Source organism: Rhodnius prolixus, unplaced genomic scaffold (genome assembly GCF_049639745.1).
Source record: "Rhodnius prolixus isolate KJV_2025 unplaced genomic scaffold, Rpr scaffold_8, whole genome shotgun sequence".
Classification (NCBI taxonomy): Eukaryota; Metazoa; Arthropoda; class Insecta; order Hemiptera; family Reduviidae; genus Rhodnius; species Rhodnius prolixus.
This window is the reverse complement of record NW_027411593.1, coordinates 34,170,168-34,188,165: the sequence shown is the minus strand read 5'-3', so window position 1 is coordinate 34,188,165 and position 17,998 is coordinate 34,170,168. Positions and strand designations below refer to the sequence as shown.

Sequence of the window (17,998 nt, the reverse complement as noted above, 5' to 3'; positions counted from 1 at the left end):
TTAATAAGTAGCTTCCATTTTGAGAGTTATGGCAAGCCGTTGTACAATATTTTAATTATTGTTTCGATTCTCAAAATAATATTTTAAATTTTGTTATTGAGAGCTCTTCCATCAACTTATTACTTAATTATACTATCATTTCTAAAGGCCGCTTCTTTAAGATAAGTTGTGGATCTGCCTCTTCCGACTACTCTCAGGCTGGTGTACCTCAAGGTAGTATTCGACAAAATATTAACGTGGAATCCGCACATTAAACTGAAAAGACTTGAACTCAACCGACGAAACAAATGTTACTGTTACGACTAATTGGCAGACGATAATCTAAGCTGTCACTAGAACATAAATGACTAATATACAACAGCGTACTTAAACCGATCTGGACTTAGGGACTTGAACTGTGGGGTTCAGCCAAACTTTCCAATTTACAAAAAATACAGTCCTTTCAATCAAAAATTCTCCGTCAGATTACGAATTCTCCATTTTATGTCTCTAACTGCACCCTCCATAACGACCTCAAAATCTCATACGTTACTGACGAATCTAAATCTAAATATAGAAAATTCTTTGACTCTCTTCCACTCTGTACCAATCCTCTTGTTCAAAAATCTCGCCTCCACAACGATTCCAGATCGTCCTCCACGACGATTGAAACGCTGTTGGCCTCGCGACCAGCTTCAGTAAACTCAGCGAGAGTGTTGCCGGTGGGCAACTTCTCTCCTCAAGTTGATCCAGTCATGAAGTCTTCTTCTACCATATTCACTGATTACATTATTCTTTTGTAGATTGTGAATAGCAAATAAATTAAAAAAAAAAAAATTATTATTTAAGTGTATTTTTACTTTTTTGGAATGTTTTATATTTTTACTTTATAACAAATTATATTCGTTTGAGTAAATACTTATCCAATCATTAGTCTTTTTAACTTGAACATCAAGTTGAACGTAAAATCTGCCTGAAAAACTATACATTACTTTGCTGAATACCTACTTTAAATGTTACGGTATTTTATGACAAATATAATTTACGCCTAAACGAAACATTCCACAATGATCTGAATATTCATTTCATTCCGAAAATGAGTAAACTCAAATATAGGAAGTTCCTCGTTGGTCTCCCTGCATATTCTTCTAATATCCCGCTAAAGAGAAGACAAACACTTAGTGACTTCCTCTCTCTCGCAAGATTATTGTCACCATTGGTATCATCTTTCCAGATTTCTGGTTTCCCTAAAAATTTGCTTGTAACCCTAAAATTATACCACACTTTATATAAATATACCTCCAGTACTTTTGCACAAAACTAAAATAAAATAAAGGAACAGGATATGCAGAAGAATATATTCTCGGCTAATGTTTGGGATATTGTTTGATTATGTGGCTCACGTACTCTTGGAGTGCTCTGTGAAGTATGTATGCGACATGAGGCCGGTATGTTGTCCCTTTAAAGCCGCCGGGTAACTCTGGAGAACGATGCTAATGTAGCTAGCTCACGTAGTACGCCCTCTCTCTTCCGTCGCTAACATCTAGTACCACCCTTCTTTGAATATACTTATGTCCTTCCTACTTCCAGGTATCACTTCATCTCTTTCTTAACTGGTACCTACTCTTCCTTTTAAACTGGGTGTTCAAATTCTCTTCATTTTTTCAGCGGAATATTTAATCTCACTCTTAAATGACAGTTCAATCACTTCAAGCAGTGAATTAAAGACTCTTTTATAAAAGGAAAAAATAATTGTCCACATGATATTGCTGTTAGTTTTGCTACCACTCCATCTGTGGACAAATTTCTAGTAAGTGAGTTAAACGATGCGTTCATAAATATTCAGCACATCTATATAAAGCTATACCAACACTTTCAACATCAGCTACCCAACAATTATGGGTAACGAAGACAAAAAAACAATTTTAAAAATCTTTCTTGGCATTAACGGTCAGCGCCTCTAACCGCTCGGCTATCTTGGCGCCCTTCTAGCCAGACTACTCGACAAACGCTCAAAACTCTCACTACAGAACAAACGACGACTCTACACAACTCTTCTCACCGCCAATATGGACTTACGGACTCGAACTTTACGGAACAGCAAAAAAAATCAAACATCAATAGACTGCAAACACTCCAATCCAAAAAAATACTCCGCCGCATAGTAGACGCTCCATTCTATGTTAGCAACTACACACAATACATACAGATCTCCAAATTCCACTCGATCTCCGAACTTGCCAAAATTCGATAAAAAAATTTTCACCAAAAACTCTCATTTCATCCCAACCCTTTAGCTGCAAACTTATCTTCAACTACACTACCCTCCAATCCTCGGAAGACGGCTGAGGCGCCGTTGGCCCCGTGACCAACTAGGTGACTAATGGCGGCCATCACTGAATGTCCGTCATTCACGTCTGCCACGCTCTTTATTTATACACTTATCACATTTACTTATTGTATCTTTTAGGTACAGGCGTAAATTTCAATAAAAGGATAAATAAAAAATAATCTTTCAGACACTTTACGCACTGAGAATGTTTCCTGAGAATAAACATATTCATCATAAAAGCGTTAAAAAAAAAAAATCACGTCCACAGCTCAACTTTGAAGGTACCTAAATAAATTTCAAAATAGAATTAATTAAACCAAATAACAAACTGAACGCACCAACCCCCAATTTGTTCTAAATTGAAATTTCATTTAAAAGAGGTAACATGGTTAAGTATAAAGAAGAAGTTAAGGAAAAAAAAAAAATGTTTGGGATTTGGGATTAATCTCTTTCAGATATTAATAAAGCCAATGTGTAAATAATGTATTACTTATCCAGTTTTTGACTTTGTTTAAGGGTTTTTTCGATTTATTTTTAGACAGTTATTTTAATTCGTTATTTTGTTTCCCACATGTCTTTATTATTTATTTACATTTTTTGTCAGTTTCTTTTTCTTACTTGAAGATAAGATCATTTTTTTACTTTATTGCTCCTCCTAATTCATTTGCTCAAAGAACTGAAGTGTTGTGTATTGTTTGTATGTCATTCAGTGGTGCATTCTTATTTTATTTTAAAAACAACTCTATATGGGTAGTTAATGGAATTTTATACCAAATTTCATATCAGAACGCTGAGAATTTTAAACAAATTGAAAATAATTAAAAATTGTATGTTATAAACTTAAGTTTGAAGGAGTTCCCAGATGCGGTTGGCACTTAATTGAGGTTGAAGAACTTTAAACTTTATTTTATGAGCAAATACTAGGTAAATACACACGTTTCCGGGTCCTCGTCAGTCGTCAAAAAAATACTACGTTCTACCGTTGTCTATTTTGCTACCCTTTAGTTTATCTAGTTCTTTATTTTATATTTTTAAGTCGCTGACTTGGACTACACTTAAAATAGTTTTTTAAATCTATTTATTTAAGGCGTAAACTGAGGCATTTGGCGCACAGAGCTTTTTTCAGTGTACTGCTTTTAAAGGTAGTTATTTCTGTGTATTTTTAACATCAAAATTTTGTAAGTTCTCAGTTTCTTATTCTAATTAATAATTTAAATTATCCACTCGTACCAAAAACTAAGTGGCTGCTTCGTTACAGTAATTTGCCCACAGATAATTAAAACCTAGTTCATGGGATTTTTTTTTTGATGTTTACAATAACAAAATCTTTTGTTCAATTACGCCACTATTGCAGTTCCCATTATTTAAGCAGCCAATAAAGAATACTGTAAATAAAACTGATAATAAATCATAAGGTAATTTTAAAAAATATCCTGTATGACATTCTTAATATTTAAACGGCCTTCAAATGTTTTGTTAGAAAAGGGGGTAGTGAGTTCTATTGAATACTTTGGATTCACATTGAATATCGGCCTACAATAACAGCAATACAGCTGGTAAAATTGTAAACAGTGGTATAACAAAAAAAAAAAAAATTATTATGAGCATACGCGTGTTTATGTATAATACAGTGGGACATTGTATTTGTTATTATAGAGGGTGTGATCAATGTATTAACCGCAAACAGCAACAGCTTGTACATAACACATACGTACCTTCTCACAGCCATCTACATAGTATTTTATTCAATAAATACGAGAGTTTAAAGAGGGCCGGTTGGACACATATAGCCAAGGCCAGGGGAGCCAAGTAATCCTCCTTTATTGATACCTACATACATTCAGAAGACTGAGAGGGGAGTCCGGTGATGACCCATCACCATCTCCATAATATAAGTTCATCCCTTCGCTTATGTTCTGTTTTACTTCATTCCCTTTATACCACCAATAATCCACTCTATTCCTTTATAAAAAAAAACACGTTCTATATTTAAATATTTATTTAAGAAATTACCATTAACACTAAGAAGATATGTATAGATCGGAAGAACCTAGTTCATGCCGATGATGACATAATCAGAAGTCCTTTCATATTGTCGAAGTAGCATGCATGCTGGCACTCAAATGTAAAGTAAAGTAATCGCCTATTTTTTCAGGCGGGGCTTAACGTCCAACTACCAATTAGGTCTCCTGGACGGAGGCGACTAGCAAACATACTTTACTATTTCTTATTTAACCATTAAATAAAATCCAAGGCCAAGACCGGGAATCGAACCCAGTACCACAATGCATATTAGCTTTGCAGGTCTCGCCTCTTAACCCGCTCGGCTACCGTGGCGCCTAGAAAGCAAAGTTTAACTAAACAAACAATTTGGCTCATTCAATAAACAATGGAGCTTCAATAAGCTACTGGACTTAGAAAGAATATTTAAAGGTTCAATTCCCTCTGACGTAGAATGGAGAAGGACGAATCAAAATTTAGTCATTCAAAGAACCCATCAAAATTCTTCTCATAAATTTTGACTTAGATGGGCAAGGGCGAATAAATTGAATGAACGAGATTGCGGCACCTAAAAACGTGGAGATTATCTTAACTATATAGAGCGCGGCTAGTAGACCTCTTCCAGGTGATGGTCGCTTGGTAGTATACAGATGATATTAGGTCCTTCGGGGAGTACAACATGGGATAATGGCCGCACAAGATAGGGTTAACTGGAAGAGATTGATTGAGAAGGGGCTAGGATGCTGCAATAAGTTATCGAAACACTGAAGAAGTAGTACACAATACTAATTTATATTTCCTAACTATGTTTGATTGTTCTTCAATTAATTGTGGAAGATCTTCGCTTATTTAGTAGAAATGAAAGGAAACTGCTCCAACATTTTTTTAGATTCTCCAGGCTTGGAAACAATATTTCTCTTAAAAAACCATTTTGTAATATGCCCGAATAATCAGCATAGCTTTAAATTCGCAAAATAAAAACGAATCATTCACTTATTTGTTCGAATATTTAGAGGAGGTCAATTATAACCTGATTTATATAACAAAGATCTGTTATCTAAAATGAAAACAAACAGTTATTACACTTATTTTGTTTTACTGTAAATATTGTGTAACTGTATAAATATCTTATTTGTGGAACTGTCTATTTTTACAAATTAAGCATTTCATGATGATAATGGCTATTTTTTCTTTTGTTCATTTATAATTTATCTACCCTGACAACATTTTGTCGAATATCAATACGTATATTCGAGCCACTGTTTGTGAAGGATGAAGACAGTGAAGAATCATTAGAATAAAAATTAGGAAAAACCCTGGTTAGATCTTAAAATTGTCCATTAACTTATTTTCTTCCTTAAGCAGGAACCGCACGAACTATGATGGCACGTATTCCATTTTTATGTCATGCTAAAAATAGTGTAGCTTAAGGTACAATTCAATATTATACTGCCATTCTCTCAAAAATATAATTTACCTCACCGCCATTAATATCATTAACTTATATACCTCTCAGAATCTCAATCTTCACTCGAAACCGTACAATTCTCTCCGGCTGAAATAGCCTTCCCTTCTCTGTCATTTAGTTCCTTTACCCTTGTTGAATTATAAGAAATTCAACCCTCAATAAAACATTGTTCACTATAATTAATAGATTAATTATACAAACAGAAAATAAAAAATTGTTGTAAACCTACATTAACATCAACATAAGATGAAACAATAAGCATCCTGTAGCTCTCGGACTTAGATTGGCCGGATATTCAAATATTCTGACTTCGTCCCTAAATCCTTTTTTTCTATAATCCATAAAGTGCAAAGTAATTACTTGTCTGATACTGACTACCTTTTCTTTCTTTTTAGCAGGATGATCTCTATCTAAGAATTTCCTCATAATTTTTCTCGTTTCTTCCTCATTCTTAATGTTTTCATCGCTAAAGATTTTGGACTTTAGCCCTAACATCTTTTTTACTGGTCATTAGTGATCAGGATTAGGGTAGTGAAAAATTTAAAATGTGAGTTTATTTTAAATAGTTTTGTTGGACCTTTTCAGGTCTTCCATCCAGAGAAAGAAAGCAATTTTAGAATTTTCATCCGAGCAAATTGCTTTCCATCTGTTCTGTGAAACATTATTTATCAACCATTTCTACTTTGAAGATGATTCATTTTGAGTGCTTGCAGTAAGAAAGAGCCGTGTTTCAATCATTTTGTTTAATTCTATCCTCGCGTCTTTATAGTGTTCCAAATAGACTCAACAAATTATTTATTTGGGAAGGCATTCACTCAACAAAACACAAAGCAAATCTTATCGATATGTTCCTTTTCAAGAAAGAAAAAGTCCTAACTTTAAGTTCCTGATTCATCAAACTTCCTTTTGCTTCTTTAAGGTGGTAAATTCCTTTGCTAAGTAATCTATTATTCCGAAATATTCCTACGCTTGTAACCGAAAAATAGTCATAGATGGCAGGAGCTGCTGCATAATATAAATTGGACCTTTGAACTGCAAGACCGATGTGCTAACATATTTACAGTTAACATTCCAAAAAAAAAATAATAATAATAAGAAATTCATTCTCTACCGTACGTTCGGCCTGGCCAGTGCCTGCATATGTTATCGAATGTGAGTCTTATATTTTCCTTATTATTATTTTGTATTTAGTGTAATTTTCCTTTCTGTATCAATCTTTTCTTAAGTAAAGGTATTCTGTTGTTTGTTCAGTAAGCACCAGAGAGAATTTTATTTTTGCTCCCTGTCGCCCCGGGTGATTGTCTCCAGGATCCTCCCTCATCTCACCAGTGAGCTATCCCGCCAGAGGCACCCTTAAGGGTATTTTTCTGATAGAGGCGGGTTAGGGATCTCGTATCTGATAGCTTCGGCTATCTGGCGCCCGCAAGGATACCGTCCCTGTTCGGGCGCCATAATTTTTCCTTGTGACCGGCTAGGGGAGGGAGGGATCCCTTAAGAGAGAGGGATCTCTCTCTCCCCTAGCCGGTCACAAGGAAAAATTATGGCACCCGAACAGGGACGGTATCCTTGCGGGCGCCAGATAGCCCTGATTTAGTAGTAGTAAATAGTCTTTATTGAATATTAATACTTTGATTATTACATATTTTACTTATCTACAAATATAAACAAGACAATGACCATGGTCACAGACCATCGGTAAAGTCGTTTTAAGAAATAATGCAAAATTCTGTGATCTACCAAAGAGTATAAAGTATTTGTAAAATTCGACTGGATCTTAATTATCCTTGGAGGAAGTAAAAAAGAACAATAATAATTGTTTAAAAGAAGCCAGTTACAAATAGCGATGAAGTAGCTTGGAGAGAAACTGATATATTCCCCTTATGTCTATTGTTAAATGGTAATTTAACCGCCCTTATCCGTTCAGCTTTATTAGAAGCACATTAAGCGTGATATTGAAGTTCAGGCGAGATGAACTTAGTTATTATTCTACCCCTTCTTCATTTGACCGCATTAATCACTAGAATAATTTCAGTTTATTGGAAGTCAGAAATGAGATCTACCAGGGAAGGAAGTAATGGCCTTCACTGGTGACAACATTTTACTTTTGATTATTTTTACTTATTGATCTATTGTGTGAGTCAGATACGTAGATGGAAGGGGATCGCAAGCATATCTTAACATCTGATGATCATGTAAAAAAATATGTGTGTTTTATAAAACTAAAATAATTATTGCAGTATAATAATTGTATTTAGTCTCCACAAAATTATTTTATGCTGGTTTTACGAAAAGATGATGAAACAAAAGAGATTTTTGGGATATAAAGTGTGTTTGTTTCACGACCAAACTGTTGGTTTCAGCGACGCATTTCTAAGAGCAAACAGATTACAAGATTTGACCGAAAAAGTTAAGTTTTTTCCCTTTTTTACTTAATCTTTACTCTCACTTTTTTTTTTAATTCGCTCTAAACAGATTTTATTTATTCATATGAATTCACTCGATTGACTGCCAGAATTAAAGATCGTCAGATCTCAGCAGTTTAACCCGCCAAGTGTTCCTCCAGCCATCTCTGGATGGTCTCTTTTCCTTCCTTTTTGAAGTAAATCTCTTTAGTTCCCTCTTTAACCATCTATCGTGCGGCATCCGCACGAGATGACCTGGACAAGGTTAGTTCTCTTTTCTCAGTTTTGTTTTCCAGCAGTATCACGAGAGAAAGTAGCTTCTCTGTTGACGCATTTATTTCTCATCTTTTTTTAGCCTTGAATGGCGGATGCTCCCTTCCTTAACTTTTCAGCCGCTGCTTTGATTAGCGACCATGCATCCCGCAAAATATATATCTGTACCTCGGAGGGAAAAGGCACCATGTCCATTTTTTCGATTTTCAGATTTTGGCATCATTTTACAAATTTTTTGTTGCTCTTTCTACAGGTGTAAAGCACTATGTCCTATGTTTACTATTAAGCGATTTATGTATTTTTAAAAAGCACCATGATACTTCATTGCTTAAGGGTAAAAGGCACTACATGGGCATACATTTTTTCACAATGGAGATGAAAGTAAAATATTTTAAAATATGGGAGTTAAAGTGGCCGTACCTAATGTAATAATTACGGTGAGAAATACAGGAAAGAGTATAACCGGAAAAGTGGAACAAAAAATGAATTTGGAAAAATATCTTTATTTGGCTCCCCTGTAAAATTTACTTTTTGTGACATGGTGCCTTTTCCCTCCGAGGTACAGATATATTCTCCGGAATACTTACCTCACTTTTGTTAGTCCCGGATTCCACAACCATTTCATTCAACAGGCAGATCGCACTCTCTGTCTTTTTCCATTCTGTCATCTTTAACATGACTTCCCTTCCTGTTTTATTAAATGCAGATTACAGTCATCCTTAGATTGTTATCTGTTACTAGTCGTCAAGCATCTATGTACAGTCCGCACACACCAGATTTCCCGTCTTGTTGCAGTTAATCATCTGGCATTGCCATTGAACATTAGCCTTCCTTAGATTATGTGCAAAGGTTGTAAGAGATGCTCTAAACTAGGCCTGAATATCCTTTAAGCCGAAAGTCCATTTACACATTTTTTGAAATGTTGCTAATCTTTAAATAGTTGAACCTTCGTTCTCCTTAGGCAACTCTTTCTTTATCATCTTGTGGGTTCCGTTGGACATAGTCTAGACTACCTTAACCAGATTCCCAGATAACACTAATCCAACACTTTGACGTTGTAGGAGATAAGGCATTCACTAGAATGATGTTAGCAAAATTATTCTGGATTGTGAGACGCAATTAAAAGAAATTTCGATAACATTGTGTTAATTTATCATGTTGTGTCAAAAAACACAAAATATTTTGATACCTAAAAAGGTGAATAAAAGCGGAATTAAAAGCAAAAAATTTGTAGGCTATTAATGCCAAAGTTAGGCCAACAGCGATACTCAGTTTTATTGAGGAGACAGCATATAAGTTCTTTTTCCTATAATTTATTTACTACCAATATGTCGTATATTCTACATTATTAATAGAATTGTACAAACAATTGTAAAACGTTTCTAATGTTTGCTATAGCAATGTTTTCCTGCTTCTATCTCCTACCGATCAAATTAACTTTAATTGAAGATAATCCCAAATTGCCTAACTGTACTAATCTTTATGGGTTTAATACTGTGCCACTAAAAGGCACCGACCCAAAACAGATAACAAAACTTATAGAAGTTATTTAGTTCTTAATCATTTGGAATGTGTGTTTAATCTTCATTTTCAAACATTCGTTTATGATTCTCAGTTGTAATTTGTACTTAATTTTATGCCGTCAAATATTTGATAGAACTGTTTTATGTGAAAAGGAATTCCATTGTTTGTTTATTTGTTATTATTATGGAACTCGCGGAGTGCCGTAGCAGCCTCCGCGCTGAATGAGCCAAGATGGCTTGTGTAAAGTCTTGAAAAAGTGTTAATCCAGATAGCATTTCTGGATATTGATAGTAATTTAGAGGCATAAAGTGAAGGCAGGTTTGGAAATACAACTATTACAATAAATATTGAATTTAAATTTAATTATTAAGATATTCCTGACCTCAAACAGAATTACTAGGTGTTAAAAATGCAATTACAATTAACCAAAATAAACTAGAATTAATGATATTCAAATATGATTTTAGCGAAGCGGGATTTTTGAAGGTAATTGTAAATGGATTTTGATTGGTTATTACGCAAGACTGTCAAAGGAAGAGCAAGAAGAACTCTATTTTAGCCTACAATACCTTGCTACATGTGCTGTCTTTACCACTCTTGCGACTGTAGAGGACTTGTTGAACAGTTTTCGGCTTTCTTTCGTTGACTTAACTTCCTCTGTCCATTTTTCTGCCAGAAAATCTTTTCGCAAAGTGCTAAGTGCTTAATAGGCAGCATTAGTGAATTTCGAAGTGTTTTACCAGATTGAAGAGTGTCTTCTAAGCTCAGTTTTGGAAAAAAAAAAAAATATTTATGAGCTCTGTCAGGGATCTACGCATGGATAAAGTACAATGCACTCTAAAATGCATGTAATGTTCTTTAAAACAATTAATCCTCATTTTGCTAACAATTACTAATGAAATTCAATCTAATAATAAGTTTTAATTAGGTTTCATAGAGTTTGTCGGAATCATATACTGGTCACAGGTTCTTTTGGAACAAAATTCTTGTAATACTTTTCTTGCAAAACAGTTCCGTTCATGGGTTATAGTCTCTTACACTAAATTCGGTCACCAGCCAGCATGGAAATCTACAAATATGGCACAGAATGCTATCTTTCGGAATGTTCAGGAAATAAAACAGTATAACCTCACCCTAGGCAAGCAAATTACAGATTGTATCGCAAAAACGATTTGGTTCTGGTCCTTTTGGTCAGCAGCTCATTACATTGCCAAATATCAACAGCATAAAGATTAGCTCTTTACTTAATCTGTTTAAGGTCGGTTCGCTGAGGTCGACAGCTTCCAACTCTCCCGTCCTCACTTGTCTTGTACGCTAGGTTCGTCGTCTAACTCCTTTCGTTCATCCTCTCTATATGTCCAATCCATCTCAACATATCTCTCTCAATCCTCGACACTACATCTCCTTCATTCCCCAACGCTCCCTAAAATTAACTTAATAAGCTTTACTTAAAAGTTTTAAGTCTTGGTTAGACTAAAGTCACGTTAAATAAAACTTGATATAATACTGAATTTATCGATAAAATTAAATTGAAAGGAAGGAATTTGGTGGAAGTGCCACGCACAAGGTGCCAAATTGTTGCGGTTTGCCGACCACTGCTCTGGTCCATTCTAAGTGAATGCATCCATTAAAAAAAAAAATAAATAAAATAAAACAGGCAAAATAGGTTAAAAATCTTGAAAAACAAATCAGGTAGGGATAATAATTTGGTAACCAATAAAAAATGGTGACGGCCATTATAACGTCAGCCATCAAAAAGACGTGAAGTTCGTTCTGATAAGTGATATCTTCATATGCATCAGTAACACATCACGATTTCAAAACATGCACCTCCTATTTTATTTTTGATATCTCCCCACCATAAACAGAGCCTTATCAGCTCGTATATATATTTATATTTAAATTTTCTTACATAATGTAGTTACTTTTTATAACTAGATTACTTAAATATAAAAATAAAATTCTCAAGGTTTCAACTTATCCATTAATTTTAATACATTTAAATCAAAACAACTGCCCTTTATAAGAAATAGAACACATCAGTAATATTTCATAAACTGTTGTGAATTTATGTATTTCTTGAATTGTTCTTAAAAAGGGCTGAATAGAAATTCAGTCCTAAAAACTAATTCTTCCTTTTGCTCTTATTAGAAGGAGATGATTGGGCGAGGGTAAACGCCTATATTAATCTTTATGAATTCCATGTATTATGCTGTAATAGTATTCCAGTAGAAGAGGGTTGTTTTGTAGAAAGATCTTTCTTAAACTTCAGGCATTAACTGCCGGCACGACTGGGCTCGAATCCAGATCTATCCGTAAGAGATTTGATGCTATGGTATCTAACACTTTTTCTGAATCTTAGGAATCTCCGAATCGAAAGTTACAAGCAGATGAAAGGGAGATTAAGAGGGCTTAAAAGTCCCCCCCAAAAAAGCACTTTATTTAAAATATTAACAATTTTAATATACATGAAATGAATTTTGTTACAGGTATGGTTCAAGAATCGTCGTGCGAAATGGCGTAAACGTGAGCGTAACGCAATGAATGCAGCCGCAGCGGCAGCAGCTGACTTCAAATCTAGTTTTGGACACGGCCTAATGCAACCGTTTACCGAAACAGATTCCTTATATACATCGTATTCATATAATAATTGGGCGGCCAAAGTACCTTCACCTTTGGGTAGTAAAGCATTTCCATGGACGGTAAATCCACTTGGTTCAATAAATCATCATCAAACAACTGGCTGTTTTAATCCATCGTCTGCGGCCAGCCAGGGTATGCCTAGTCCGCCAGTAACGTCTCCATGTTATGGTGCATCGCCCGGCTATATGTACCATCCTCGTCCACCAGAGCCATGCATGTCAACGTCATTAGCATCGCTTAGATTAAAAGCTAAACAACATTGCCCCGGCACACCGCAACCATTATCAGCCTGTCAGTACGCACCTCCGCTCTGACCATATTCTGTAGAACAGCTTATTACTCAGGAGAAACGACAACAATCGGATAATGAGTTTTGCACCTAGAATTTTGATATTTGCGGTTCAAAAGGAACTCTTGAAACATTTGCAGAGAACTCTGATATTTTTGAAAATAATTTTTGAAAAGCACACACAAAAAATAGCTATTTAAAAATAATTAATTCTATAATAAATGATATCTGTTCCTAGTAAAACCATATCATTTGACCTCTGTCTCGCCCAAGAAGAAGTTATTGATCGTAAACTTGTTTTCATTAATGAACCTCTTTTATGAAATGGCTTTTTAAGTTCCAAAACCTTTTGTTTCAATCCGCTCTGAGATAAATTCAGTAATTGCAATCCCGGTTGTCTGTTTTCACTTAGGAAATAGCTTTCTGTCTTCTTATCTCCCAACAATTGCTGCTGACCTTCCGACCAAGCCTAGCTCTTTCAAACAAAGATTCACTCTCTCAGTCTAATATTATACAGTAATTGAACCTTCATGGAGAAGTCCTGCTTATCTCCTCCCCAGTAAAATAACCCACTCTATAGTGGGTCTATACCTTCCATTCAAAAAATACCAGAACAGAGGCGATAGTGAAAAGATAATCTTCTGCTCGGAATTGCGTCAAATGATCTGGAATACGGTTCACCCAGTTACAACAATTAGTTATATGGTTTAACGAAGCATCCTGAATAGGAGAAACAAATTTTATAAGATAGTCATGCTAGCCTTTTCTTGTTGATAGTCCAGCTTCAAAAACGGTTGAACTAAGCGACAAGTTACTTAAAAAAAAAAAAAAATCACAAGTGAGCTTTTGAACCACAAGTATCAAATAAATATTTATACAAATTTTAATTTATATCCAAAAATTTTCTTTACTAAAAAGAAATTGAAATATATAACATATTAAACACTGTCAATAACTATAAAATAGTTCACAAACCTTAAAATTATAGCAATAATAGTTGAGCTAATTGCCTCTTTATAATTTCTAATAATTATAAATGTACAGAATTATTGAGTAAGATATTGAATTGAAATATTTAGTTATTATTAAATTGTATAACTATAGGCCCAGTTTTATCCTCTCGCTTAAATTGAAGGCGGGATTTTGTTAAAAAAATATACTTTTTGTATATATAAATTAATGCAAAAAATCGTAAACCTCTAAAGATTTTGCCCTTCTTAATTTTTAAGTGTAAAATTAAAATATAAAGAAGTTTGTGTATATAAGAGAATACATTAACCGTATACCGAAGTGTATATAATGTAAAACGAATGGACTTTTGTATACAAAATTGTATATAATCAAAGAAGAAATCGATTTTTTTGTCGTTCATAGCGTCGAAATTGGGGGGGCATATACATATATACATTCATTATGTATAAATAAATAATGTACATAAATTTCCCCTCTAAAAATGAAGATGTTAATAGGTGAAAGGTCAATATAATATATTTAGAAATAAATATAAACTATACAATGAGTTTCATAATGTTCTTCGGAGTTTCAGAAGTTGAAAGAGGTAGATATACTGAGTTTAAAACTGGACGAAGAAGGAATTCAGTCTTGTTTTCTTTTTTATTTTGCCTGATTACCTGTAGCTCCTATTTTTTCCCCACCAAAACGTGCATTATGGATACCATTAGCTGGGTTGTTCCAATACTCCTGTTACAATAATGTATCGATATGTTTAGGTTGAATTTGGTGGTTGGACGTAAAGACCGCCTACAAAATAGATATTACTTCATCTTACTTATATTTGGATTAGCCTATTGTGACATTTATGGATAAATTGTGCTGGATAAATAGTAGGTAGGCTTGACATCACGCGTGATGCCGAAGAATTAGAATTCGAAATGCTTACAATTGTGGTGCATTCAAAGTTGCACAGATACTCCAGAAACTTCACAGTCCGGAAAACTGTTCACGAGTTTAGTTTATTTTTATTTTTTGCAACTTTGAAGAACATTAGGAAACACACGGTATGTGTGTATAGTGCAATACCGATTTACTAGTCGTCTAAATATATTAAGTATAAAACAAATTTGTAATAAGTATTAAGTATTTAAATGCAGCCCTTACTTCTTCTATCTAGAAAATTTTTATTTTTCACTCAAGAATTAAATACAGAACTCTCCCGCATCCCAAATAAATTCAAATAATTAAAAAATATATATAAAATCATATGTGATTTGTAGACTGAATGAATGGATACATGTAGTCTGTTTTACTCTACTTTTTATTGTTAAAAATTTGGTTTTATATTAATATTTTTTTAATACAGTAATTTTATGGAAAAGTATTTTGTTTTTTAATTATTGCTTTTTTAGTTTACAACTTGATCTTCATACAACGAAATTATATTTTTCAATTAAATTAATAAACGAAAATGAATTAATCAATTTTTATTTACTTTGATAAACAATAGAATGCGTTGCAGTATCTACCCTCCTAAGAACATACAATCATTTTGCCAGCTTGTACTCTTTTTTAAGATTACTATGAAGGATAATGAATATTATTATATCATTTTTAAACTGGATCATAGACTGTTGATGCCATTAGCGGCTTCATTCAATCTAAAGATACAAAAGCAAGTGGTCTCTCAAGCTATCAGAATTTGAGAACTATACCCTACAAACCAGAAACCACATCAAAGAAAGATATCTACATATCTTCCACTTCAAAATTTTAGTGTTAAATTTGACTATTTATGCCATGTTAAAGAGAAAGATACATTGAATTTTAGTAAAAATGTTTCCTTCCAACGGAGCTTTAAGGTTTTTTCCAGCTCATTTTCATTCTTTTAAGGAATGACAACAATTTTGCAATAATCAGCTAATTCTTCACAAACTTGAACTTACTTTTCTTCGGAAGTAAAAAAAAATGAAATAGAAGTTTATAGTTTGTGAGATTATAGAAGTTTATAGTTTGTGAGATTACCTGTTTGTAGACACCAGTAAAAACGTGAAATCGCAGAGTTTAAATTTGGTATTTCGTTCAGGTAATATTTAGGACAGGAGATTTGACAAAAAGTATTTGGTCGACTTTGATCAATTGTATCACTTTACTGAATAGATTATACAGATTTTTTTTGATGTATTTCCTGTTTGTTTGTTTTACGTACAATGGTGCCTACGAGGGTACAGTGGTCAATTTGCAACCATTTTCTGAAACATTTGAAAACAAATAGTCATTGTGGGTGAGGTTATGGAGGATAAGAAGTGATACGGTTTATTCTAAAAGTGGTAGTTTTGATAATTGTGCTATTATAAATCCTACATTAATATTAATGAGCAAACAATAACTATCGGTTGACTTAGTTTTTTTATTTAAATCTCTTCATAGATTTATCATTTTCTTTAAACCATGTGTTCACAAAATACTACTCGACCTCTCAATTTTATTAAATCTGTTGTACATTTCCCAATGAAATCGAAAACTAAGTTGGAATTAGTGTTCCTTTGAAGAAATACTGGGACTTTCTGACCTCATCTCGAGTGTGCGATGATAGTGAATGGCCTTAGGATGATAGATGATGCACCGCACTATAGAGTTCAACTTTTATTCATTTTTTAATAAAACAAAAAAGAAGTCAAACATAAAGAATATAACTAACGATATCGTATAAGTTGAAAATTAAATTGTACACCTATTATAACTAAATGTAAATGTAATAAAAGAGAAATATAACTTGAAAAAAAATAAAGGTATTTAAAAATATACATTTTTCTACTTCTTATTTGTAAGTCACAATCAGTTCCCTTGCTTTATTTTCTAGCAAAAAATGAACCTGCATGTAGCGCTCAAGACACCGTTATCCAATAGAAGCCACGAAGTAGTGGAGAAAAAAATATTAGTCTATTGAGGCATTAAAAGCAAACAGTAGCTGTGAGATACCAATCTTTGCCAGATTCTGTAAACAAAACATGGTTAATGCATAAACAAGTCCAAAAATACAATAAATAAATATTTAATCCTAATATCTGTTTACTTTTTTGGATAAGTTCTTATGCATTCTAATTATGCACAAATCTTTGATGACGTTTCGCTTATCTAACTTGTCAGACTACACAGTTAGTGTACAAATAATTTTGTTTACTTGTTTCTTTCAAAAAACAAGTGTCCAAGAATCTTGGAAAGAAAGTGTTTAATAACTAAAAGAAGCGTCTAATGAAATACAGCTAAAAAAAATAATGAAAGATATGACTGAAATATTTTACAATTTAAAAAATTAAACAATCAAAGATAAAAACGTTACTTTTGTAATAGAAGCATAAGTCAATACAAAAAATAAAGGGTTCGAGGTATAAACGGGTAAAGGAAATGAAAGATACAAGATTGGTGAAGTAGAAATTCTTCCATATAACGAGAAATGGTGTCGATTACAAAATATTGTTTTTATGGCAGAATATTCCAGGATAAGTGTGGGAGGTATTAGCTCAATTGAAAGCGCGTTGAACTAGTAAGCTGTTTTTAAGTCTTGGATACAAATCCAGGAGCACAAACCTTAGATTTTCTCGAACAGTGAGCCTAAACAGCTCAAGAGCTTTTGATAGACAGCGTTGTCCTCCAACAGGGAGGCTACTCGTCCGAAGGCTGGCAGAGCTCTAAGAAGACTCCGAGCTCCAATACCCTTCCATTACATGCACCTTAAATTATACTAAAATACCTTAACAAAAACATAAAGTTTAAAATGTTCAGTATAAGGGTTGATTAAACTACCTTTTGGCATTTTACAGAACTCGATCGAACAGGAAACGAGATATTTAGAGTTAAATTTTTGTTACGTTTAAAACCGTGAAATTTTAAACTTCAAATACCTCGTAAACCACGCGATAGATTTTATTTATATTTTACCTGTATATGTAGACTACTATTGTCTATAGTTGTGTAAAATTTAGTAAAAATCTATAGAGCAGGATACGAGATATTTAGGGTTAAAGTTTGTTTCCGTTCTATAAAGTGAAAACTTTAACATCATATATCTCGTAAACTACTCCATAGATTTTGTTTATATTTTACCCGTATATGGAAACTACTATTGTCTG

General features: G+C 33.6%; 1 protein-coding gene across 1 annotated transcript in view; it reads left to right on the top strand.

The window, feature by feature from the left end:
* Window positions 1–16,672, top strand: part of Ptx1 (pituitary homeobox homolog Ptx1) — an 85,156-nt gene extending 68,484 nt beyond the window's left edge. Inside the window, exon 5 of the mRNA XM_074122542.1 lies at window positions 12,469–16,672. Coding sequence (XP_073978643.1) covers window positions 12,469–12,936 — 468 coding nt within the window. The 3' untranslated portion in view covers window positions 12,937–16,672. The remainder of the gene's footprint in view (window positions 1–12,468) is intronic.
* Window positions 16,673–17,998: the final 1,326 nt, after the last annotated feature.